Genomic DNA, 27,213 nt, shown 5'->3' with positions numbered 1-27,213 from the left:
CCAGCTTAGCTACTTGCTTGCAGTGCATGTTACTGTCACTTTGGAGGCTGTTGTTTAACCAGTGTGGTTTTTTTCCTTTTTCTGGGAGAAGAGCACCAACATGTTGTCATGGCAACATGTTTGGACTCTGGTACTGGTTTGGTTTAGCTTAGTTTAGGTTCTTTTACTTACAGTGATCTGCATATAGAGCCATTCTTAAAATGATAGTGCCCAAATCCACCTCTTCTATTGAAAGAACCATGATGAAAGGCACAAGTGAATGGCAAAAGTAGAGTTTAAAATAAAGGGAATTCTTATTTTAGTTACTTCATTTGCATGTTATTCTGGTGCACTGTTGCCTGTTAAACATTTTGTGACCTTCCCAAAGCAAATGAATCTTTGTTTTTGTTCTTTTATTAGATTCTACGTGTACTTGGTGAAAATGCAATTGCTGTTCGAACAAAAGCCATGAAGTGTCTGTCTGAGGTTGTTGCTGTAGACCCCAGTATTCTAGCCAGGGTAAAAAAATCTGAAATATCTATCATGTATATGCATTCTTCTGTCACACTTCAAAGAAATCTTTAATTCTTATTTTGGATTTGTGTTTTATTTGTTCATTTTTAGCTGGATATGCAACGAGGAGTTCATGGGCGGCTAATGGATAACTCCACTAGTGTAAGAGAGGCAGCTGTGGAGCTTCTTGGCCGATTTGTGCTCTGTCGTCCTCAGCTAGCTGAGCAGTATTATGATATGCTGATTGAAAGAATATTGGTACGGTGACTTATTTATGATGTATCATTGGAAAATTTGTTTTCAACTGAGTTTAGATGGTTAATAATATGGAAAGATGATTCCAAGAGTATATGTATGTTATTATTTTAATGGGGAGCATCATGATTTAAGACCAACCTTCTATAATGCATTGCTTGTTTTCAGTGAGGTTTTGTTACATTGTTGTGGTTTCACCCCAGCCAGCAGCCAAGCCTCATGCAACCACTCGCTCACAACCCCACCGTCAGGACTGGGGAGAGAATCAGAGGAGTAAAAGCCAGAAAACTCCTAGGTTGAGAGAATGTCAGTTTAACAAAGAAAGCAAAAGCCACACACACAAGCAAAGCAAAACAAGAAATTCATTGAGCCCTTCCCAAGGGCAGGCAGGTATTCAGCCACCTCCAGGAGAGCAGGGCCCTATCCTGTGGGACAGTGACTTGGGAAGATGAACACCATCACTCCAAAATGTCCCCCCTTCCTCCTTCTTCCCCCCACTTTACATACTGAACATGATGTCATATGGTCTGGAATACTCCTTGGGTCAGTTGGGGTCACCTGTCCAGGCTGTGTCCCCTCCCAACCTCCCATGCACCCCCAGCTCCCTCCCCAGTGTTCAAGGAGCAGAAAAAGGCCTTGGCTCTGTGCAAGCTCAGCAATAACAAAAACATCTCTATATTATCAACTCTGTGTTCGACACAAACCCCAACACAGCCCAATGCCAGCCTCTGGGAAGGAAATTAACTCTACCCCAGCCAGAACCAGCTTATACATCAATAAGTAAATATATATAGAAAGTTGTACTGCAACAGAATCAGAATTATATTCCTTTTTGTTCCTTTATTGAGGCACGGATTAAATGGAATGAGGAATTTTGCCACATCTCTGAAGTCTCAGATATGGGTTATTGATGGCAGTTCAGAAGTGTGGGTGATAAAAAGAGTCTATAACAATGTAATTTAAAGTTGTCATTTGTTACCCAAAAGAAAATAAAAGATAAAACTACTTTGGTTTTTTATGCCATATTTTAGTGCTTTAAAAGGCTTTTTATTAGATTTTTTGTATAAAAAGTGGGTTTTGCCTGGATGATCCGATAAATACAGTGTTAATTTAAGATAACGCTTTTAGCATTCGTGTTAGGTTTTTAGTCAAATACTACTCATTTGCTATAGTTACATGATAAAACTTGTTCGTAAGGTGTTTTGTAAATGTCCATATGAGGATGCATAAAGGCACTCATCCTGGCATTTAGATTAAACATATTTTGAATTAAGTAATATGAAATGAAGCTACTCATCCTTCTCCTTAGATGAAGCCTAGGAAATTGGAAAATATTTGCTGCACATATCATCCATAAGCTTTATTCAAAGGATTTTGAAGTATTACAGTCCAGACTTACGAAGGATCTTAGGTGTTCATAAACAGTAGCTAAAGCATCAGCGCATCTAGCTTCTAAGATCTTGAATTAAGAAGTGGCATTATACATTTGCAATATCATGAGTTCCTAATTGGGATGATATAAATGGAGGAAGTGTTTCAATGTTTTGGGGACTCAGCCCAAACCTTTAGAATTGTTGCAAATAAAGTTATGCTGATCTTTCATATAAATATACTCCAGAATATTTTAGCTGCATTTTCTGAATGCATTTTTCAGGTCAGATTGTGTGATCTTCAAGTATAATTTATATAATACATTAATAATATGTCTGATTTCTTTTCAAGAGCATAATGTTTTTCTCCTCACAGGATACTGGTATCAGTGTCAGAAAAAGAGTCATAAAGATACTTAGGGATATCTGCATTGAACAACCAACATTTCCCAAAATTACTGAGATGTGTGTAAAAATGATTCGGAGAGTCAATGATGAAGAAGGCATTAAGGTAGAATGAAACATATCCTTCAGGATTTAAATTATCATAATTGGTTTCCATATTTTGAGGCAAAAGTAATAAAAAAAGTATTTCATTGCTCCTTTGTAATTTTTTATTATTTTTATTTATTTTTAATTTTTAAGAGCAAATAGCTTTCTACATTGCTGTCTGACTTGGTTTTCTTTTCTTTTTTCTATTTTCATCAAGTTCTTGCTGACAAAGGATTTTAAAAAGTTGTTATCTAGAGTTTTGGGGTTTTTTCTCTTTGCAAGTATTGTCTCTGATACTTCTCTTTTCTAACAAGTAAAATTAGTCTATAAAATTCCTTTCTGAAAACAAAATGAACTTTAAGTCAAAATTAAGTACTTGGTGCTATTATATGCCAGATTTATAAATTCTGTGTATAAAAAATATAAAGTATTCATCTGTGAAAATTTTGCATTAATTCTGAATGTTTAATGAATCAGTTATTCCCCCTAAAATATTACTTATGTCATCATATTCTTATCTTTGTGTGACATATATGCAGAAGGGTTAAAACCTAAGATTATGTTGAATCATAAACCTGACACTGATGTTTTTTGTTTGATTTGGCAAAAATAATTTTTAAATTGTTGGGTAATTAAGAATACACCTGTAATAATTTTGTATCACACTTTCAGTGGGATTTGAAGTCTGGAACTTTAAAGCTGCAACATATAATTTTACCGCTTGAGATATGTTAATGCCAAGTGGCTTTCAGGGCAGACTGTTAATCAAGAAGTAGATGAACAGCTGTATCTAAGGTGCTGCTAGGAAAGGAGGATGACCTTTCCCTTGCCTTTCCAACAACCTCATAAAGATGAGGCAGTATCTGCAATGTGTTTTTTTAAGTCTCCATGGATGAGGAATGCTTCCTACAAGCGTATGCTTTATATGTAATTTGGGAATAGTTCGCTTTCATTCTATTCCATCTTTTCCTCTATACAAAAACATTGTAAGGGAATCAACTTCCTATGTTTGGGTAGCGAGACTTGACTTCTCTCTCTTCTTTGTCTTCTCACAGCTGTTCTGAAAATGCCAATCTACAATTGCTGCTAATTCTGCTGTAGAAATTATAGTCTTGTGTTCAGTTGTCAGTTTCTCAGGCCTACTATGCTTTCCTGAGGAATGCAGATTAGTGCAGGAAAATGGTAACTATTTCCTGTAGCATCACTTTCCCAGTGATCATTTTAGTGAAGCTTGCTTAGAGACCAGTATAACTGCTGTAATAGTAATCTGGGTCTATCTCAGATAATGTTCTCTACAACAGTATCACATAGGTTGAATAATTCCTTACAGAAGTGCACATATTGTAAAAAAATTTATTGTACGGATGTATTGGTAATAATACCTATGTGCCAAGATAAAATTATTTATTTCTGCTATTTTTTTTTCCTTCAGAAATTAGTAAATGAGACATTCCAGAAGCTCTGGTTCACTCCAACTCTACATCATGACAAAGAAGCAATGACTAGGAAAATACTAAACATCACTGATGTGGTATGTTAAACAAATTTTAATTAGGTTGCATGTAAAATTTCATTATGTTTTTAGTATCTTTGGAATATTGTCTTAAGTATTTTCGAAATACACAAGTAATTTAATTATCAGATTAATTTCTTTATATGTCTCCTGACATTGAATACATGCTAGAATTATTAATCTGATGGAACAGGCCATAAGAAACTTTAAATGCTCACTAATCTGCTGCCAGTGATAACTTAGACCACATTATATTCAGGTTGTGGAAAATACTTGTTCAGTTAAAACACCACAAGTTTCTGTTATAGTTAACATTTTCCAGGAAATGCTAGTAGCAGCATATAATTAAGCCTAACTAAGAAGTTGTCTCTTAAAAGAAAAATTTCCACAATTGATAACATTTCTTTTGAAAGGTTATCAAGCTGTTTCAACAAATGCAAGGTCATGTTCTCACCCAAGGTAAACTAGTATCTGCATAATGTTATCTACTTTTTAGGAGCAGCAAATTAAATTGTATGTCTCAAAAATCTGTTTCAAATAAAATGCTTTTACATTTGTAGTGAAAACATATTGGTAAAGCCACTGTACTGAAAAGGTATTTTAATATCAATTATACCAAGATGTAAATATCAAATAAAAGTATTCTCCTCATGACTTAAAAATATTAGTTTAAACTGCTTTTTAATATTTTTACTAAATTCTAGTGTATTGTGCATTTTTCTAGAATGACCAGTCAGTTTATTTGACTTCAATTTAATTCTCAGTTCTCCTGCCAATTCTTTTTTGGAGCATCTCTGAGCTGTTCCTGACACATGATACCAGTGAAGGCTTAGTTTGTTTATATAAAAATATGTACATGCATATATATATATATATATATATATACACACACATGTTCATTTTTAATATGTCAGACTGATACAAATTCTGAGATCACTTAAGTGGTGAGAACTCTTTTTCAAATGCAGGAAAAAGTTTCTGGTCTCCAAAGATATCATACTGAATATTTATGAAAATATGTCTGTGCATGTTTACTGATCTTTTAAGATGGCATCTGTATTGAAATATTTTTTAATCAGATGCTTTTTTTAACCAGTTTATTCTCAAAACTACTTTTAGGTTGCAGCTTGTAGAGATACAGGCTATGATTGGTTTGAACAACTTCTTCAAAATGTAAGTAATGAATTTTGAATGTATGGCACAATCATTGTAAGAATTTTAAAATTTCTTTTGGTACTAAAACAAATTGAAGGGAGACTGCAAGACCAGTCCTTTACAGTAAACAAATTCAATCCATGCCCTTTAAACATCTGACCTTTCTTTAATTCTCCATTGGTGTAACTTTTATGGAGAAGTTAAATGGTTTTGTAGTGCAAAATCCTTGTGGATCTGTAGTAATTGTTATAAAACCAGTAGATATCCAATGTAAATGAATGCACCCTGAATACTAAATAATTTTCTGCTATAGCTGTTGAAGTCAGAAGAAGATGCCTCATATAAACCTGTGAAGAAAGCCTGTACTCAACTTGTTGACAATTTGGTTGAGCACATTCTTAAATATGAGGAATCCTTGTCAGGTAATAGTGTTTACAACCTAGTAGCTTCTTTGAATTTTATGATACTGTAACAGTGGTGGTTCAAATGACTATTGTGTAAAGTTACTGTTACAGAATTCCTATTACAAAACTGATGGTAATGAGTTATTGCATTTATTTTGATTGTGAACCTTTGAGCACTGTGTAATAATAAAGCTTCCCTAATTTTCTCTAGCTAATCACAATAACAGAGCTAATTTTAAAATAACTTGTTCAAACTTTTTTTTATTTGTATTAATACATTCTACAGTTGTAATAGGAATGATTGACTAGGCCAGTGTTCTGTGTACAGTAATTAGGTTAAAAACTAGTGATATCTTTGAAGCATCTTTGCTTATTTTACATATGTTGTGATCACATACAAATGTTAGCACATTATGTTCTCATCTCTAATCTAATAAGAATATTCTGTATTGATCTTGAAAGACATATTATGAAAGAGATATTCATATGATTTTTAGGCTATATGTTTTTCACTGCTCAAACATTTCTTTGTGTATTTTCTAATTTTTTTGCAGATTCTGACAACAAAAGTGTGAATTCTGGTCGCTTGGTTGCTTGCATAACCACTTTGTTCTTATTCAGCAAAATCAGGCCCCAGCTAATGGTCAAACATGCCATGACCATGCAGCCATACCTGACCACTAAATGTAGTGTAAGTAGAAAAAATTAGAAAATCAGTCTTTTCTTTTTCCCAGATAATTAAGCATGGAAATTAATGGCTATCTTGTATGCTTGATGAAATTGAAGGTAGGAAAAGAGAAATAAAAATTATGTTTCTATGATTCATGATCATATCTTTTAAATATATTAGGTCATTTTATGATCTCTATAGCTTCCAAGATGCTGTTCCTCACTCTCTGCCTTCACATTTTACACTCAAATGAAACTGAAACCTGTGCTTCTTTCCCTTAAAGACTAAAACACAGTTTTCCACCTGTTATGAAATAATTTCTTTAAATTGTTTTATTTTATGGTCACAGTCTTAAAAGTAGTTAAGATTTAATAAATTAATCTTAAGACTAAAGGTATGGTTCCATAAGACAGAATGATCTAACATATAGCGTAAATATTAGAAGGAATATGTCCTGCTCTATCCTCTTCAGCAGTTCACCTCTCTCCACCCTAGCTCTGGTGTTTTTGTATTTCTCTGTAAGACAGTTTAGCTCACAGAAATGATAGAGCTACAGTGCTGAATCCCCCCAGTCCGGGAAAATGGCCCCCTCCTCTGAAACACTGCACTGCTTTCTGCCATTTTGATTAGCGCAGTTGGCTCAGTGAAAGTTGTGATGAACCCATCATCTGGCAGGAGCAGAGCAGGATTGTGCAGCCATGGCTCAAGGAACAGCTTGACTGAGTGAGGGACAGCAATCCATTACCTTAGGTCAGCTGCCCAGGGAAGAGCAGGCCTGAGAGTGCTTGTTATCAGCTTAGCTTGCAGGTATAGTCTAGAATTTTACCGTTTCAGCCCTAGAGCATTCTCTGGGCATAACTTCAACAGATATAGAGCTGCTTCTGATCAAACAGTATAGGAAAAGGTTATTTCATTATTTACTTGCTGCCAATACCTGTTGCCAGGTGTTGTGCATTCTCTACTGTGCATGTGTCAGGAAGAGTTCGTAAATTTGTGTTAGGACTCAAAAAAATTTTCATAACCAAAAGTTTTCAGGTCTGTCTCAGCCTTGATGACAGGTGAATTCTGCTTCTACCAATTTTTTTTTTTATAAAAGTTCTGTAGAAAACAAGAACTTGCTTTCAAATTAATATGTAACTTAAAAGCAGATGTAAACTATATATTATTTTAAATCTTTACCAAATAACTTGCATAAGATACATAATTGTATCATACTATTATGTAATTGTATTATATTAATATGTATTATATATGTATTGCATAATACATATTAATAATACTTAGAGGTAACCCAGCCAGAAATGTTAAATGCTATAAATGCTGTTGTTTCAGACCCAGAATGATTTCATGGTGATCTGCAATGTTGCAAAAATCTTAGAACTTGTAGTGCCACTAATGGAACACCCAAGTGAGACATTTCTTGCCACTATTGAGGAAGACCTCATGAAACTCATCATCAAATATGGCATGACAGTAAGCTTTTAAATGCTACTATGCAGTTAATTCCATTTCACATTGTGAAATACATAATTTTGGTTTAAAGAAAGTCTGTCTTCATTATGAAGATAACTTTTGAGCCATGAAAAATCAATGTTCTTGGTTTACTTGTGTTTGTATGTGTTGTTGCTATGTTTTAACAATTGTAAGTTTCGGCATGTTTTCGGAGCAGTCTAGGAGATGGACATTACATCTGTTAGATAGTTACTTTTAGTTCCACATGCCTTTTCCCTGCATAACATCACAAAAGTCTCAGTTTTAAATTCTAAATATATAATTTATTTGTTCTTTCTTGCACCTAGGTTGTTCAGCATTGTGTGAGCTGTCTTGGGGCTGTTGTGAACAAGGTCACTCAGAACTATAAATTTGTGTGGGCCTGTTTTAATAGATACTATGGTAAGTAAAATCACAACATGTACATGTCACTCTTCAGTTTCACCTACAAGTCTTATTTTAGGGATACACCATGATTAAATACTGTGATCAAAACTTTTATCTTGCTGTAGGTGCACTTTCAAAATTAAAAAGTCAACACCAAGAAGACCCCAACAGTACAATACTTACTGCCAATAAACCAGCACTCCTTAGATCACTTTTCACTGTTGGAGCACTGTGTCGGCATTTTGATTTTGATCAGGAAGATTTTAAGGGCAACAGTAAGGTAAAATAACTTGTATTTATTCTCCGCGTCTTGTGCATATTTAATGCTCCACTTCAGTTTGAAAACACAGTATTCCTAGGCCCTCAAAGCTATGCATTTCTTCATAATGCATATGGTATAATTTTTTGGGTTGTAAATACATGGTTTTGCAAAGACAATGCAGCAAGATTGTGCTTCTCCATTTTGATATATATGCTCTTTATAAGAGATTAAAAATATCTGTTTCATCTTCTAATAGCTATTATTTGTGTTTTAATTTCCTCAGGTTAACATTAAGGATAAAGTACTTGAACTACTGATGTATTTTACAAAGCATTCAGATGAAGAAGTACAGACAAAAGCCATTATTGGCCTTGGTAAGAAATACTAATAGTTTTTATTATTCTGCTCTAGTAGGAATCCATGCATTTATTTGTGTAGTGGCAGGGAAGTTTGTTTAAAATCAAAGTTCACCACATGTTTTATTTGAGACTTGGCTATAGAAATGTAGTCAAAGGGATACTTGGAAGTTGCATACTTCTGCAGCAGAGTGGATGCTTTTGACAGTGAATACCTTTTTGATGTATGACCAAGTCTTAAAAAGCATCAAGTTTCCAAAGTAAATGGAGATGAGGTTTTTTCCCCTCATACAAATATTTTGTAACTCCAAATATTGTTTTTCAGTCCTCAAGGTATGGTTAAAGAATAACTAGAAAAAATGATGGAAAAACTTTGAGAATTTTAAGTGTAGGGGCAGAAATTCCACAGAAATTGAAGGAACTCTGGTAGTTTATACCAACTGAGAGATGTTCTGTGAAATTTCACGAGGCATTGAGATTATGCCATAGTCTAAATATTACAGCTTATTTTGGATCTTTGGCAGTATTTCAATTGTAAATAGATTCTTTGTCTGAAGGCATTAGTATAGTATCTCAGTGACTTGCAGTAATGCATGAACTGCCATTGAGTGATTTGTATCATGTTCACCCTCTGCTCAAGGACCAAAACTGTACATGTAACAGCATCTTGTTTGGACAGATAGGCCTTGGTTTCTGGAAGAGTTCAGTTCATGGTTATGGCTTAGTCTAAAGAAAGTTGTCTCCTGTGTGTGAGCTTGCATTGCGCGGTTTAACTGTGTATAAGAATTTTCCTCCTTATGCTGCTGTTTAGGTGGCTTTTTAGATATCCTGGTACAGGTTAGGCTAAGGAGGACTGAGAATAAGGACTGAGACTGAATCTTGATTTGATATTCTGTGAGGAAACCATTGCAGACAGCTGAGTGGGATTAATGGCTTTAAGTTGCCTCTGTTGCAGGAACAGTGCTATGGTGCTAACAACTAGCTGGAGGTTTTTCTAAGCATTGTATCAAGATGCACAACGCTTACTGTAGTCCATTCTAATTTAATTGTTCTATACAAAATATTGCACATGGGATAGGGGCTGCCTTCCTAACCGTAGACATGATTGCTTTACTCATGGAGGCTGAGTGTTGTATTCATCAGAAATGTTCCTGAATTACAGACTGAACTGTGATCAGTTTGGGGAAGAGGAGAAAACAGGAGTGACTATCAGTAGGCATTCTTCAGATATTTTTATTCTTTTTTTCTCTGCCTGTAAACAGGTCAGTCTTTATCTTAATTAAACCTCAGACAACTGTTTTCAGTGATATATTAGTCTAATCTAAGTACTGGTTCCACTTTGAAGGTAGCTGCTTGGGTGTACAGAGATGTAGTAGGCAGTGCAAAGCTGTGTTTTACAGGCTGGTAATATTGAGTCGAGTTGTCAAATACATTCAACATTTATGTGCAGCAATAAGGTGAAAATTACTAACAAGCTAATCCAAAATTTATACACACTGAAGGCATCAAATGAAGAGTGTGTACTTTCCTTTTGGTAATTATTAGTGTGTCCTTACAGTAAGGACACTCAACAGTTTTAACCTTTCCTTTGGGATGTGTCACTGCTGTTGAGAGACTGAGTTTAACCATAAGCGTTATGGTTATGCTTCTCTTCCAGATGTGTACTTGCAAGGCAGATTGAGGATAAAAAAATTTGTTAGTATCTAACAGGTAATGTCTTACTCAGCCAAGTTCAGTGCTTAACCTTAACAGAGTGAAAACAAAGGTATGAAGAGAAGTGGTGTGAGAGCAGCCCCAAGATGTGAAGTCAGTCCTTAAATGAACACAGCAGTTGCCTTTTTTCATCCCCTATGACAAATTCTTATGCCAAGTAAAATTTCTTCCCTGCTTACAGGGGATGGAAAAATAATAATTTCCCTAAGAGTACTAGTGGTTTTAGATTCTTTTAAGTAAGTGAATAAAAGAGAGTTATGAATTGTTACGCATACATGCAAGTGCTTTCCATTTTCAAAATTAAACTTAAGAAATGGGTTGGACTTTCTCAGAGGTGGTCAAGTTATAAACATCTATATATACCTGTATAGAGTGGACAATTATACTACCTACTTCAAAGAGGAGCATCATTCCTTTTTCTTTCACCTCTTTCCCCTCTATCTCCCCTGCCTTCTTTCCTTTTCCTGTTTTGAAATTGAAACGAGATCTTAAATGCACTTAGGTCTTGCCCTAGACTTAGCCATTACCTACCTACACTGTCTTTTCTGTGTGCACAGAGCCAGTTTTAAAAACCTGACTCAGTCTTTCCTTTGTTATGCCCACTTTTATACATTGCTTTCACATAATTTTATTTGCTTTCATTTTTTCCCCCATTCTTCTTTTATGTTTATGTTTTCTCTGTGTTCATTCAGAATCTTAGTTTCCTATGGTCGTGAAAAATACACTTAACTTTTCTCACAGTCTTAAAAAAATTAATCAAGTAGTTAAATATAGTTTAAATTGGGAAGTTATGTTCCCATTACTGTTTTTTTATGATACTATGTAAGAGTCTGTTGCCAGCATTCCTAAATCTACATATGTGATCTAAAATTATATATACCATTACTTATTTAGATCAAACTGTTTATGAAAGACTTCCCTGACTAAGAATAACCAGTTCTTTGTCAAGGGTAAGGCTGCAGCTAAAAGCAGTTCTACAGTGTGTATCTTCTAACAGATGTAGTCTTGAGAATGCTTCAGGTAATTTTCAAGACACGACCTTAATAGGTATATGAATAATAACAGCGAGAGGTCTAAATTTTATTTTTTTGTGTTTGCTATATTTTTTCTTTTAAGATTTTATTGTTTAAATATCCGGACCTATATAACTCTTAGTTCAATTGCCCTGGGTTGGGACCCCATCTTTATCTATCAGACAGATAATAGAACTCCTTATAAACTTAGAATGGTGTCCATATGAAAAAGCAATATTGTTTCTTAGCACCACACTTGGGAGGAGATAAATTTCAAACTTCTGTTTTGAAGAAAGACTTAAGAAGCAGAAATACAATTTCTAGTTAATAACATGGAATATTTCCTCTTTTCTTCCACCCTTAGGATTTGCATTTATACAACACCCAAGTTTAATGTTTGAACAGGAAGTGAAGACCCTGTACAACAGCATTCTTTCGGACAAAAACTGTTCAGTAAACTTAAAAATCCAGGTGTTGAAAAACCTTCAGACCTACTTGCAGGAGGAGGATACACGTATGCAGCAGGCAGACAGAGACTGTAAGTGCCAAGTTCTTCTGTGTTGAGGCAGGGAAAATCTAACTTTCTTGCATACAATTACTATATACATGAACTGAGTAATTTAACATTGTTATCTAATTAGTAATATTGTACACAAGATATCTTAGAATAATTTTCAAAAATTCATTATGTGTATAGGTATATTGAGACATGTAGCTTATTATTTACTTTCAGGATGGATAAATCCTGAAAGCAATCCAGAATGCATAATTGCTGTAATGATGGTATTAATACTTTTTATCAAAATATTCTCTAAGGTTAATTAGCAGATACAAAATAAGAAATTGTAAAAAATAAAACCTTTATCAAGGAACGAGACTTTAAATTTGTGTGACTTTAATTTTTTAAAATATATTTGCTATCAGACTGCTTTATATTTCATGAGATCATAAACCCATTCTAAGATGGCTGGAATGTCTTTGTATTATAAAGCTTAAAGATAAGTATGCATCAAATAATAGCAAAGTAAATTATTATACTGTGGTGAGTGTGCTATTGCTTTCATCCTTTTTACAGGGAAAAAAGTAGCAAAGCAGGAAGATCTGAAAGAAATGGGTGATATTTCCTCAGGGATGAGTAGTTCCATCATGCAGCTATATCTCAAACAGGTCCTTGAGGCTTTCTTTCATACCCAGTCCAGTGTACGCCACTTTGCTCTAAATGTCATTGCACTGACATTAAACCAGGGTCTCATCCATCCTGTTCAGGTATGGTAACCTTTTATGATGTGGGATGGTTTTTTTGGTCTTCAGATTTCAGAGCTTTTTACACTTGCTAGATACATTTTTAGTTTTTCTCTTGCAGCTATGTTACAGTAATCTCTTATTGTAGCAAGGGGCCTTTACAGAAAACATATTTTGAAATTTAGATTCCAAATGCTGTATTTTCTTGTCTTTGGATCAAGATCTAAAAGCCCAGCCAGTGCCTAAAGTGCACGTGCAAATGTACATTGGAGCATATTTCTGTTATGAATTTCATGTATATGCCAAGCTCTTTTCTTTAATTCTTTATCCTGAAAACTGTGACAGCTTGTCTCCACTTTAATTCTCATGTCCTCCAAACATTATGGAATTCCAGAGTCAATGTCAGAACTTCAGTTATCATCACCATTATTCTTTGCTTACATAATATTTTTGTAATTATTTGTTTATAACACAACCATTGTGCATGTTCAGTCATAACTGGTAGTGTGTGGTTTGGGTTTTTTTAATGGCATTTTTTGTAGTCTAAATTGACTTTAGAGTTTGAGAGAACTGGAAATACTACCTGAAACTTCACACAACTTCTATCACTTATAAGACCTCCGAGCCTCAATGAATAAGAGTGACCAGTGGTGTCCCTCAGGGGTCTATATTTGGACCAGTGTTATTTAATATCTTCATTAGTGACACATACAAAGGGATTGACAGTACCCTCAGCAGGTTTGCAGATGACATGAAGCTGAGTAGTGGAGGTGACACACCTGAAAGACAGGGCCATCCAGAGGGACCTGGACAAGCTCAAGAAGTGGCCCATTGGAATCTCATGAGGTTCAACAAGACCAACTGCTAGTGCTGCACCTTGGTTGGGCAATCCCCAGGATCAATCCAGGCTGAGGGATGAACAGATCAAGAGCAGCCTTGGGGAGAGAGACTTGGGGGTGCTGGTTGGTGAGAGGCTGGACATGCCCCATCCATGTGCGCTGGCACCCAGAAACCCCCTGTGGGCTGGACTGATCCCACAGTGTGGGGAGCAGAGAAGGAGGGGATTCTGCCCCTCTGCTCTGGTGAGACCCCACCTGCAGTGCTGCCTCCGGCTCTGTGGTCCCCAGCAGAGAAAGGACATAGACCTGCTGGAGCAAGTCCAGAGGAGGCACCAAGATGATCAGAGGAATTGAGCACCTCTGCTGTGAGGAAAGGCTGAGAGAATTGGGATTGTTCAGCCTGGAGAAGAGAAGCTTTGGGGTGACCTAACTGTGAACTTCCAGGACCTGAAGGGAGCCAACAAGAAAGATGGAGAGGGACGTTTTACAAGAGCATGTAGTAAAAGGATGAGGAGGAATGGCTTCAAACTGACAGGGAGTAGGATTAGATTAGATATTAGGAAGAAATTCTTCCCTATGAGGATGATGAAGCCCTGGAACAGATTGCCCAGAGAAGCTGTGGCTGCCCCATCTCTGGAAACGTTCAAGGCCAGGTTGGATGGGACTTGGAACAACCTGGTCTAGTGGTAGGTGTACCTGCCCATGGCAGAGGGTTGGAACTAGATGACCTTTAAGGTCCTTTCCAACCCAAACTATTCTATGATTCTGTGATAACACTGGTCTGTGGATGCCATAGGACAGAGAGAAATGGCAAGCGTTTCTCACAGTGGCTTGTGAGAAGTTTTAGGGAATTAGAAAGATGTGATAACTCATTGAGCATAAACAATTTGCAGGTGGTGTTTTTCTACTTTATTTTTCTGTTCCTCTCAAGGACAGTGTGTGAGAAAAATGTTTCTGTTAGTTAGCCAATAGAATAGAACCTATCGTACCACTCTATAAAAACTGCGTGGTTCTTTTGAATAAAGCCTTCTTTGCCTTTTCTACGATCCTGCCTCTCGCCTGTTCCTGCCTCGACCTCGACGCAAGAGCGACACTGGTCTTTTGTGTATTTTGTTCTAATTGCTTGAAAAAAGTAATCAGGTAGTAAGTTGCATAAAGCTTCCTATTCTAGTTTCTGCAGTAGTCAGAATATTACATAAACAATACTGTAATAAAAAAGCAAAGAGTGAGAAAGACAAGATACAATGACTCTAAATAATAATTTCATTTGGTTTTTTTCAAGTGTGTGCCGTACTTAATTGCTATGGGCACAGATCCAGAGCCCTCTATGCGAAACAAAGCAGACCAGCAATTGGTGGAAATAGACAAAAAGTATGCTGGGTTCATTCATGTAAGTAATTCTTAATTATCATTTTACAAAATACTGTTACATTCTCTGGTGACTCAACACTTGGATAGGCCTCAGCTGCAGAAAAATAATATAAATAACAAATAAACAATAACAATAACTGTAAGCAGTTGTAAAGATGATCCCAACTCTTTCCCCTGTTTGGAGATTTCTGTTTGTAGAAATAGAAAGGATATAATAATTTGAAGCATCTCTTCCAGTCTAAAAATTCCTTTAATTTATAATCCACAGTAGTGTTTTCCTCACCGAGTAGTATGTTAAGAGCATTTATTTGATAGGAGGTAAGGACAGCTGTTTCATAATGTTTAGCAATGATTTTCCTGTATTAAGAGAGAGCACTTTGTAAAAGTAGAGGTCAGTATATATGTATTAGAACTTTAAGACATCAATGCTTTATAAATTGTAATCTAAGCAGAAGGAACATAGGAAGATTTCAAGAACTGAGGGATCTTGCTGAAAGGAAAATCTGAGGGCTAAGTGAAGACTTGTGGAGTTGTGGCATGATGACGATAGTTCTGCTAAAGATCTGAAATTGAGTTGCAGCACCCTTTCCTTATTTCAGAAGGCCTCAGTCTTAGTTCAGTGTGTGTACTACATTGTGGGACTTTATAAATCTAATTGTATTCCACTGAAATTTGAGCATTGCACTGTTCATGGCATCCAAAGAGATACTTAACTGAAGTCAGATCTCATCACACTCTACAACTTCCTCGTGAGGGGAAGAAGAGGGGCAGACACTGATCTCTTGGTGACCAGTGACAGGACTTGAGAGAACAGCTGGAGCTGTGTCAGGGGACATTTAGGTTGGATATCAGGAAAAGGTCCTTTACCCAGAGGCTGGTCGGGCACTGGAACAGGCTCCACTGGGAACTGGTCACAGCATCAAGCCTGACAGAGTTCAAGAAGCGTTTGGACAACACTCTTGGCACATGGTGTGATTCTTGGGGATGGTGCCTGTGCATGGCCAGGAGTTGGACTTGATGATCCTTGTGAGTCCCTTCCAACTCACCATATTCTGTGATTCTGTGAATGAAGTGGTGATTGGTGGCCATCTTGGCCACAGTGACCACTGATCAATCAAATTTAAAATCTCTGTTGCCAGGAGGGAAAGTGCCAGCAAAACCTCAACTCCAGTCATGAGGAAAGCAGACTTCAGGCTGCTCAGGGAAATATCAAGTAAGGTCCCCTGGGAAAATACTTTTGCAGGTGCTAGGTCCATCAGTGCTGGTCACTTTTTAAACATCTCCTCCTAAGGGCACAGGAGCAGACAATTCCCAGATATCAGAAGTCAGGCAGGCAAGGCAGAAGGCCAGCATGGCTGAACAGGAATCTTCTCTTAGAAATAAGGCAAAAAAGGGAGGTGTGTGCCCAGTGGAAGCAAAGTCAGGTGGTATGGGAAGAATATAGAGATGCTGTTCACAACTGTAGGGAGAATCTGTGTGGCCAAAGCTCAACTGGAGTTGGAGCTGGACAGTTATGCTGGTTCTGGCTGGGGTAGAGTTAATTTCCTTCCCAGAGGCTGGCATTGGGCTGTGTTGGGGTTTGTGTCGAACACAGAGTTGATAATATAGAGATGTTTTTGTTATTGCTGAGCTTGCACAGAGCCAAGGCCTTTTTCTGCTCCTTGAACACTGGGGAGGGAGCTGGGGGTGCATGGGAGGTTGGGAGGGGACACAGTCTGGACAGGTGACCCCAACTGACCCAAGGAGTATTCCAGACCATATGACATCATGCTCAGTATGTAAAGTGGGGGGAAGAAGGAGGAAGGGGGGACATTTTGGAGTGATGGTGTTCATCTTCCCAAGTCACTGTCCCACAGGATAGGGCCCTGCTCTCCTGGAGGTGGCTGAATACCTGCCTGCCCTTGGGAAGGGCTCAATGAATTTCTTGTTTTGCTTTGCTTGTGTGTGTGGCTTTTGCTTTCTTTGTTAAACTGACATTCTCTCAACCCAGGAGTTTTCTGGCTTTTACTCTTCTGATCGTCCTTCCCATTCCACCAGGGTGGGGGTAGAGAGGGGGGTTGAGCAAGCAACTGCGTGGTACTTAGTTTCCAGCTGGGCTTCACGATCATGGGGGACAATAAAAAGAGCCTTTTTCAATATGTCAGTAGTAAATGGCAGTGCAAAAATGACATCAGCCCATTCCATTATGAGAATAGACACCTCACAAACAGGGACATGGACGAGACAGAGATGTTTAATGCTTTCTTTGCCTCTGTTTTCAACACCAGTGACAGACCAAGGGGGTCCCAGTGCCCTGAGCTGGAGAACCATGACTGTGAGAATGATCAACTCCCAGTCAACCCTGAAAATGTGTGGATTCTGCTGTTCCAGCTGGATCCCTATAAGTCTATGGGGCATGATGGGATTCATCCCAGGCTACTCAGAGCTGCCGATGTAATTACAAAACCTCTCTCATTGATTTGTGAATGGTCTTGGGAATCTGAACAGGTCCCAGCTGACTGGAAGCTGGGGAATGTTGCCTCGATTTTCAAGAAGGGCAAGAAGGAGGCCTCCAGTCTCACTTGTCAGTCTTGCTTCAGTGCCTTGTAGAGTTATGGAGGAGATTATTCTGGGAGGTATTGAAAAACACCTGAAAGACAATGCAGTCATCAGTTACAGCCAGCACAGCTTCATGAGGGGAAAGTCCTGCATATCAAACCTGATTTTCTTTTATGACAAAGTAACCCACCTGGTTGATCAAGGGAAGCCAGTTGATGTCATCTTTCTGGATTTCAGTAAAGCTTTTGATACTGTCTCTCCCAGGATCCTTCTGGACAAAATGTCCAGCCCTCAGCTGGATAAACACCATGCGGTGGGTGAGCAACTGGCTCACGGGTGGGGCACAAAGGGTCATAGTGAATGGGGTGACATCAGACTGGTGGCCTGTATCTAGTGGGGTTCCACAGGGCTTTATCCTTGGCCCTGTGCTCTTCATCATCTTCATTAACAACCTGGATGCAGGACTGGAAAAGATACTGAGTAAGATCGCAGACAATACAAAACTGGGAGGAACTGTTGACTCCACTGAAGGCAGGGAGGCCCTGCAGAAAGACCTCAACCAATTAGAGGACTGGGCAGTCACCAACCATATTATGTTTAACAAGGGCAAGTGCCAGATTCTTCTCCTGGGATGGGGCAACCGTAGATGTACAGACCTGAGGGTCCTGGTCAATGACAAGTTGAATATGAGTCAGCGGTGCCCTGGCAGCCAGTAGGGCCAACCGTGTCCTGGGGTGCATCAGGCACAGCATCACCAGCAGGTCAAGGGAGGGGATTGTCCCACTCTGCTCTGCATTGGGGCAGCCTCATCTTAGGTCCTAGGGGCAGTTTTGGTCACCACAATATAAGGATATAAAGCTATTGGAGACCATCCAAAGGAGGGCACAAGGATGGTGAAGGGCCTTGAGGGGAAGCCATATGAGGAGCAGCTGAGAGCACTTGGTCTGTTCAGCTGGAGGAGACTGAGGGGAGACCTCTTTGCAGTCTACAACTTCCTCATTAAGGGAAGAGGAGGGGCAAACACTGATCTCTTCTGTGGTGACCAGTGACAGGACCTAAGGGAACAGCTGGAGCTGTGTTGGGTGAGGATTAAGTTGGATAGTAGGAAAAGACTCTTTACCCAGAGGGTAGTCAGGAGCTGAACAGGCTCCCCAGAGCAGTGGTCATGGCCCCAACACTACCAGAGCTTAAGAACTGTTTGGACAAACTCTCAGGCACAATGTGGGATTGTTGGGGTGTCCTGTGCGGGGCTGGGAGGTGGACTTGATGATCCTTGTGAGTCTCTTCCAATTCAGGATATTCTATGAATCTATGGTTCTTGAAAATTGTTTAAATTTGAGTACCTGGCTGTAGTTGGTAAACAGATCATCTGTATGTTTCTAACATAGAAGCAGTTCACAATACATTTTGATCTCTACCACAAAATGTGTTTAAATCTGTATGCTTTCTCAAAAGGCAGTAGTGCACCTCAGTGTGTGTTTAAAAGTTAAACTTCAGATGAGGAACCACTTAAAAGGAAAAAAGATTTAAAAATATCTAGAAATTTCTGTTTTCAGGCATTTGTTTAATTTCCACTTTCAGTGTTACTGCTTGAAAGCAATGATTTAAATAAAAATAAGTAATAAGTACTGTTTCATTTCAGATGAAAGCAGTGGCTGGTATGAAGATGTCTTACCAGGTACAACAGGCAATCAATACCTGCCCACAGGATCCTGTGAGAGGTTTTAGACATGATGAATCATCCAATGCATTGTGTTCACACCTATACTCCATGATTCGAGGGAACCGTCAACACAGACGAGCATTTCTAATTTCCTTACTCAACCTCTTTGATGATACTGCAGTAAGCACCACGTTTCCTTCATTTATAAAGAAAAAAAATATACCATTGCAAGCTTAAATTCTCTTTTTGTAGTATATTTTTATTTCATAATTACTGATAGCTTTATTTCCCTAAGGTACTTTGTTTTGCTTTATAATATAAGGTATTTACCTAATAGAATGCATTACTCACTTTTGCATCATTCAGTATCTTTCTCTACTCAGTTTTAGGTTGTTTAGGAATAATGTATCTTTAGATATGACTAGATTTTGCATGTATATATATGTTTAATAAGATATTTGTATGTATATTTATATGTACTTTTTTTTAACTTCCAGAAAACAGAAGTGAATATGCTCTTGTACATAGCAGACAATCTAGCCTGTTTTCCTTATCAAACACAGGAGGAGCCACTGTTTATAATGCATCATATAGACATTACACTATCAGTTTCTGGTAGCAACCTACTACAGTCATTTAAAGAGGTATGTGCATTTATATTTTAGTATATTTATTATGGTGGCAGCATAAGCTTCTATATAATTTGGTTAATTTTCAGTGAATACAGTACCATTATTGTGATATGGACCAGTATTGCTAGTTTGTAACTGGTAGTTAAAAAACAACCCTTTCTGTTCTAACCTGTCTCTGGTAGACACTAGTTAAAAACTTTCCTTATAGTGCTGCTTATGTTATTAAAAATGAATGATAAATTTTGAGATATTAATATTAAATATATATAATTAACTAATATTTCTGAATTAATTGGAATTAATAATACTTGCATGCATAATTATAATAACAAAATCCCATTTTCTTTTTCTTTTGTTGTCAAGTAGCTGATGGCAGTGCCATGTGTGTCGCCTAGGAGAAATTAAATACATTATTTATTGCAAGAAAAGAGTGTGCAATATGTATTTTCTTAAGGTAGCATATAAGAACCCAAATAATGGTATAGTATCTGTTACTATGGCAATACGCAATCCTGTAAGAAAAAGGCCTTTGTTTCTTGTGCTGTGTCCAGTTTTGGGCTCCTCAGGACAGGAGAGACATGGAGTTCCTGGAGTGGGTCCAGCAGAGGCTGTGAGGATGATTAAGGGACTGGAGCACCTCTCTTATGAGGAAAGGCAGAGGGAGTTGGGGCTGTTCAGCCTCAAGAGGAGTCATCTGTCAGGGGACCTTATCAATGTCTGTCAGTGTCTGCAGGGAAGGGTCAGAGAATGGACCAGGCTCAGCTCAGTGGGGCCCAGCAATGGGACAAGAGGAACGGGCAGGAACTGATGCCCAGGAGGTTCCACCTGAACTTGAGGAAGAACTTCTCTGTGCAGTGACCGAGCACTGGAACAGATTGCCCAGAAAGGCTGTGGAGTTTCCCTCACTGGAGATATTCCAGACCCATCTGGACACAATCTTGTGCTGTGTTCTCTGGGATGACCCTACTGGAACAGGGAGGTGGAACCAGATGACCCACTGTGGTCCCTTCCAACCTGACCCATTCCATGATTCTTAAAGACTTCAGTGTCTTCGTTTCTTGGACTACTTTAACAGTAGAAGGTCCAAACTGTCAGGAAACAAACCCATTTCTAGAATTTCCAATCTGACTAGTAATTACAAGTCAGAGTTGATACCTGGAAGGAACACTGCTTTGAATTCTCACCCTACCAAAGTAAATTTTTAATTTGCTTGAAAAAGCACATTCTTTTGATGGGGGACCAGAATGTAGAGGATGAAATCCTGCTTGGGACATTTTAAGTTTTGTGTTATGAAAAAGCATACTATGTGCAGTAATAATGCAGGTATGAAATTCTGTAGCTCTACAAGTAATGTAACTGGCTATTAATAATACTGTATATGCTGATTTGAGGGGCTCTCTGGTCAGCAGCGTAATTAGTGTAATAGGATTTTAACAGAGACAAGGATTAAAACCAGCTTGGACTAGTTTGCACCAATGTACATATGGAAATATATGTAACATGCAAAAATTCTATTCAGGTGGAAAAAAAAGAGATTTTCTTCCTGATTTATTGTATATGGCTTTTACTTCATTTTACTGTCTCTGATAACAAACTTGAGCAGTCTTTTTAAGAATAACATGCCAATGGAGTACTTCTTGCTTCAGTTCTTTCTGTAACCACCTTGCAAAAAAAGTGGACTTTGGATCAATTTTTCAGGGACCTTGAATTCAGCTTTTTTTTGTCATAAATTATTTTAATCTTTGAATATAAAGTTATGAAAATCAAGTTATGAATTAATAATATTGTTTAGGGAATTTTTCCTAATTTAAGTCAATAATGATTTTTTAGAAATGTACATGATACTACTTACTCTAATTTTGGAATGTATGTTTACTTCTCTGTCTCACAGTCTATGGTGAAAGACAAAAAAAAGGAAAGAAAGCCTTCATCAGACGAGGAGACTGAGAGTGACAGCAACAGTGGTAGTGAGAGCAAAAGTGAGGAGGAAGCTTCTAAGCCTCGGAGGTTACGGAAACGAGTAAACTCTGATTCAGATTCTGATGAAGAAAATGATATAAATGCCGTGATGAAATGTTTACCAGAAAATTCAGCTCCTTTAATTGAATTTGCAAATGTCTCCCAAGGCATATTATTACTTTTGATGCTGAAACAGCATTTAAAGAACCTCTGTGGATTCTCTGATAGGTAAGAATATTTAGACAATAGGCCATCTTGTTATCTAGTGAGTTTTTTGTAAGGATTAAGTTTGGAAGAAGTTGGAGGGAGGTGTTTCGTTGATTGTTAATAATTGCAGTAGATTTGTATAAGAGAAAACCATAAATGGAATCAGTTGAATGTAATGAAACTGGCTTAGAAAAAGTAATGATTTAATTTCTTACCAGGATGTGTATTATATACAGAATGGTTAAAATATAACTACTTATATTGAATATTTTTAAAAGCTTTTCCTTGAAATTGTTTTGGACTTTGCTTAAAAGATCTTTCTTCTCTTTTGTTCTCTTTAAACAGTAAAATTCAGAAATATTCTCCATCTGAATCTGCAAAAGTGTATGATAAAGCTATAAACAGGAAGACAGGAGTACATTTCCATCCAAAACAAACTCTGGATTTTCTGCGGAGTGATATGGCTAATTCTAAGATTACTGAAGAAGTAAAGAGGAGTATAGTAAAACAGTACTTAGATGTAAGTAAAGTTGCTTTGCAGAAAATCTGAAATCCTTTCAAACTAGGTAACACAGTGTAAACTTGAAAGTAGATGCTGATGTATTGGTAGAAGATTTCAAAATGTTATTTCTGGTAATCATTTGTGATGGGTATGTGATAACTCTCAATTTCCTTTCAGGATGTTTAGCAGTATTACCTTTCAAATTATTCTAATAAATTTAAACACAATAAAAATTAATTTCAACTGAAGGATATTTATATTTGCAGAGTATTTTCTAATTTCTGGTGTCCATCGTGTATAACTCTACCATATAACTTGTTCACTTTATCTCTGACTGTTTCTGTCATTGGAACAGAGACTAGATCTAGTGTATTTACCCTTTTTTTTTCTTTTCCAATTCTTTAAAATATTAACTAGAGAAAACTTGCAGTTTTGGAAGCACAGGAAGAAAGCTTTTACATATCTACTAGAAAATGAAAGTAAAATGTTTGTAGAACAAAATACAAGCTGTTAAAGTTTGAAGTTTTCTGCCATTTGTTTTACAGTGTTTCTTTAACTTTTAATTTGTTTTTTATTTAATGTAGTGTCATATGAATGTCCGTTTTTAAAGTTTGAATGTAAACTGATCTGGTTTTTTGGGGGTTTATTTAATAGTTCAAGCTCCTTATGGAACATTTGGATCCTGATGAAGAGGAAGAAGATGGAGAGGTGTCAGCTAGCACAAATGCTCGGAACAAAGCAATTACCTCACTTCTTGGAGGAGGCAGCCCTAAAAACAATGCAGCTGAGACAGAGGATGATGAAAGTGATGGGGAGGATAGAGGAGGAGGCACTTCAGGGGTGAGGCGGAGGAGGAGTCAACGTATTTCACAGCGTATTACGTAAAATTATTTTTATGTGATTATAAATGTCAGTCTATTATATTAAATGTACACCAAGTAATGTAATCGACATAAAAGAAAGCATTTTGTAGATAGACATTCTCTACTTAACCATTTATACAAGTTTTGTAGAAAGTTTAACAGAAAAGACAATAAAAAAAAAAACACAAACTAGAAAATGAGATTTATCCCATATAAAAATTTATTAATTTTCTTTTGGAATGTACTGTGTGTTATCCTTTTTATTGTTGCCAAGTTTTTATGTAGCTTTATGATTCGTGTGTATATATAATTTTATATATCAATAAGAGGTAAAGACACGGGTACAAATTAAGAGTATGTGGTTTTACAAGGATATGTTAACCCCTTGGCGCTGGCGGTCGCGGTGCGTCTCATTGCCGGCAATGGAATGTGTGCCGGGGAATCCCAACTCCCGGCGTCAAGGGATTAAAGCAATAAAAGCAATAATTTCACTAAAGTTCTTTTGTGTAACACTTGGTCTTTTTTCCCCCCAATGTTTTAGTCATTGAGAAGGTCAAAACGAAATTCAGACTCTACAGAGTTGGCAGCACAGATGAATGAAAGTGTTGATGTCATGGATGTCATCGCTATTTGCTGTCCAAAGTACAAAGACCGACCACAAATTGCAAGAGTAGTACAGAAAACCAGCAATGGCTTCAGTGTTCAGTGGATGGCAGGCTCCTACAGTGGCTCCTGGACTGAGGCTAAGCGCCGTGATGGCCGCAAACTGGTGCCTTGGGTAGACACTATTAAAGAGTCAGACATTATTTACAAAAAAATTGCTCTAACGAGTGCTAATAAGCTGACTAATAAAGTTGTTCAAAATTTACGATCGCTGTATGCTGCCAAGGATGGAACTTCCAGCTAATGAATTTGTACACACAGCCAAATTTACAGGAATTGAAATAACAGAAAAACTTGAGATATCAACTTTCTGAAAAAAAAAAAAAAATCAGTTAAATGAAGAGTAAGAATGGAATCTGGGATGCAAGAAAAAAGAAGGAAATATTTGGTAAACATTTATGTGGGAGCTTCCTTCGCTGTTGTGCAGCAGAAACTTCTCAGTTCATTTTTACTCCCACTGTATTATAGTTTAAAAATTTGTTTATACCTTGAAAAAAACCTTTCTGTTAAAAAAAATAAACAAGTGAATGTTGGAAATTAGTCTGTTAATGTTCTTAATAAAGTGTTCTTGAAGTTTAACCTAGCAGCGGATGGCTTTCTTTAGTGTAGCCCAGTTTCCAGGGAAGCATTGTTTTTACAGGCTGTAAAGTGGCAGAATCTCCCAGATATATAATTTTTTCTGTTGAGAAAAAAAAAACAAAACAGCATGCAGTATCTATGACCTATCTGCAGAAGTTTTTGTAAATGTAGATTTTGATGTATTAGGTCACCCTGAAATAATACAAGAAAAGGGATCCCCCAGCAAATCTGGTGGAATGAATACTGCAATAAATTTTTTTACTTCTCTTTGTTACTTGTCTGTTTCCATTTGAATTTCTTATTGTAAAGATCTGTTTAAATCCATTTATATTATTTTGCAGTCTTTCATGTAAAATTTACTATACTAGTGGTTTTCAAAACAAGACAAATATTGTTTATACAGTTTTATAGGCTTTCTGAATAATTTATATCTTTTTATTTTTATCCCTTGAAGGATGTAAACACAAGTTAACTCCAGGGGTTTATTGTACCCTGCAGTATTTAGTATTAACTATATGATTTAGCACTGTGCCAAACACATTTTCAAGAGTACATTTTGATATAAAAAGAAAATATAGTTTATTCCTTGTATGCTTCAATTTCTTTATAATGTTGTCTAAATGGTAATTTATGATAGTTTAAATTTGGGGAAAGCTGAATGACTATTTTGCTTGGGCTAACTGGCCATGTACACATTTCTCTGGGTTAATATAGAGAGGCTTGTGTCAAGAGGAGGTAGCTACCAGTATCTGAGGAGTGAATGGGTATGAGCCTGGGCAATTATGCTACATTCCTTCACAAATGAAATTTTCAAAAAATGTTTGTATATTAGCCTATTTTTTTTACTAATTGAAACATGTTTTCACATTTTGTAAATTGAAAAAGTACTATTGAAAGCTTTCAGAAGCATTTGACTACATTGCCACAAGCCTTTCAAAAGCAGTTTGCCTTTCCAGAGAGTAACAAAACCAGCAGATTTGCAAACAAAAAAATCTAAAACAACTGAACTTTTTAGGGACATATAAACCCTGCTGTGTTTTCAAATATGTTTATCTAAAGCAGTTGTTCCTTATTAAGTAAATCTTTCTCTTACGGTTATTTTCTTTTATGAATTTAATATGTGATAGGAGGCTGTTTTTATTAAACTAGCTTGCAGAATTCTAATACATTATTCGATTTGTGAGGAATAGTGTCAGTATTCCAAAATATTCTCATGTACAGAAAAAGCATTAAACCGAATTGATTAATAACTCCTCAGAATCTAGTTAGTAATTGTTCCCATGGGAAATGCCTTTTGACTGTTTCACCACTGGAATTTTTCTAAACAGAAATCTTTTCACACCTTTTTGTTTTCACAGTTAATGGTGTTTTCTTCACCGTGCAAAAAGCCACATCTTATGCTAAAATGGGTGTTGTTAAAGTAGGGAGAAGCAGAAAAAGCAAAAGTCACCCTTGCAGTTCTGGAAGCAGGACATTTTTGTACCAAACAATGAAATACTGTATTTCTCAGGTCTAGGAGTGGCTTTTATAATGGGAGTTTCATACTTTGAGAATATGTCACATGATATGTCACATTACTAGTAGAAAGAGTTAAAAATACTTCACAAGAAACTACTGAATGATTAAGAAAAAAGAATTTCAAACAGATGCAGTCTAAAATGAAGTTGTCACTAGTCTGTTAGACATTTTGGATGCTATTTATATTACAGAATCCTATTTTTAATAGGTAATACAGATGTTTCCTTGTTCATAAACAATTTGTTTCCTGGTCATGTGAATTTTCCCAATAGCAAAGAGTGGCTTTTTATCTCAAATTGTTTGGTATTTATTAGAATAAAAATATCAGAAATAAATTATAATTAAACAATAGAAACCTGAAGTCTAAAGCTGTCTTAGTTGAGAGCATGTGGACAATTACTATATTGTGTAATATGTCAAAGGGCATACATGCTCCTTGATAGTATCTGTTATCTATACTAAATAATATAAACTTGTAAAATTAATTCTAGACTATTGAATAAGATTTTCACTAGTTAAAAGTTGAATTTTCCCCTTCTGTACTACCCAGAGTAATATCTTTGTTTTGCCTATCACAAGCATTCAGATTACTTACTGTGGGGAAAAAAAGGTAGCAGAGTTCATTTTTGGGAAATAAATTCCTGTTAGCTATGTATAACATGGGCTGATTGTTTTCAGAGATTTGAAATAGAAAGCCCAAGGTTGCAGCTGTAATCTATGCAGTGCGCTCAGTCTCTGAGTAGCAGTCGTGGGTTTTACCAACATGAACCATATTCTTGACAACAGCATGTACCAAGATTAGGGTTTTTTTAACATAAAAAAAAGTTTTTTAAAAAAGTGCTGCATTGCAGTAATTGACACAGCAACATTTTATCCCTTTGTATTTACATAGCCTTATAGTATTTTTTTCACTGTATGGCTATAGATTTTTACATACATAACTATATTATTGGGGTTTTTTATCTTTGAGTACAAGTTCTGTACATGAAAACTTGTTGCAATAGCTTACCTAACAAAGGAATATTTTCAAGCTTTTAGAATTAACGCTAACCATATTGTACTCT

The 27,213-nt window shown here is 36.7% G+C and overlaps 1 protein-coding gene across 1 annotated transcript in view; it reads left to right on the top strand.

Annotated features, from left to right (window-relative positions):
• Positions 1-24,296, top strand: part of LOC128943616 (nipped-B-like protein) — a 141,508-nt gene extending 117,212 nt beyond the window's left edge. Inside the window, exons 27-46 of the mRNA XM_054286511.1 lie at positions 400-498; positions 604-750; positions 2,494-2,628; positions 4,042-4,140; positions 5,242-5,295; positions 5,591-5,699; positions 6,236-6,372; positions 7,684-7,824; positions 8,151-8,244; positions 8,355-8,509; positions 8,775-8,865; positions 11,938-12,111; positions 12,649-12,839; positions 14,937-15,044; positions 19,206-19,406; positions 19,724-19,870; positions 21,750-22,045; positions 22,370-22,544; positions 23,181-23,366; positions 23,931-24,296. Of these exons, the coding sequence (XP_054142486.1) occupies positions 400-498; positions 604-750; positions 2,494-2,628; positions 4,042-4,140; positions 5,242-5,295; positions 5,591-5,699; positions 6,236-6,372; positions 7,684-7,824; positions 8,151-8,244; positions 8,355-8,509; positions 8,775-8,865; positions 11,938-12,111; positions 12,649-12,839; positions 14,937-15,044; positions 19,206-19,406; positions 19,724-19,870; positions 21,750-22,045; positions 22,370-22,544; positions 23,181-23,366; positions 23,931-24,296 (3,105 nt within the window). The remainder of the gene's footprint in view (positions 1-399; positions 499-603; positions 751-2,493; positions 2,629-4,041; positions 4,141-5,241; positions 5,296-5,590; positions 5,700-6,235; positions 6,373-7,683; positions 7,825-8,150; positions 8,245-8,354; positions 8,510-8,774; positions 8,866-11,937; positions 12,112-12,648; positions 12,840-14,936; positions 15,045-19,205; positions 19,407-19,723; positions 19,871-21,749; positions 22,046-22,369; positions 22,545-23,180; positions 23,367-23,930) is intronic.
• Positions 24,297-27,213: the final 2,917 nt, after the last annotated feature.

Source organism: Melozone crissalis, unplaced genomic scaffold (assembly GCF_028551555.1).
Source record: "Melozone crissalis strain CALT ecotype California unplaced genomic scaffold, PUWL_Pcris_2 ptg000049l_1, whole genome shotgun sequence".
Lineage (NCBI taxonomy): Eukaryota > Metazoa > Chordata > Aves > Passeriformes > Passerellidae > Melozone > Melozone crissalis.
Note: the sequence above shows the minus strand (reverse complement) of the source record. Positions and strands in the feature narration are given on the sequence as shown.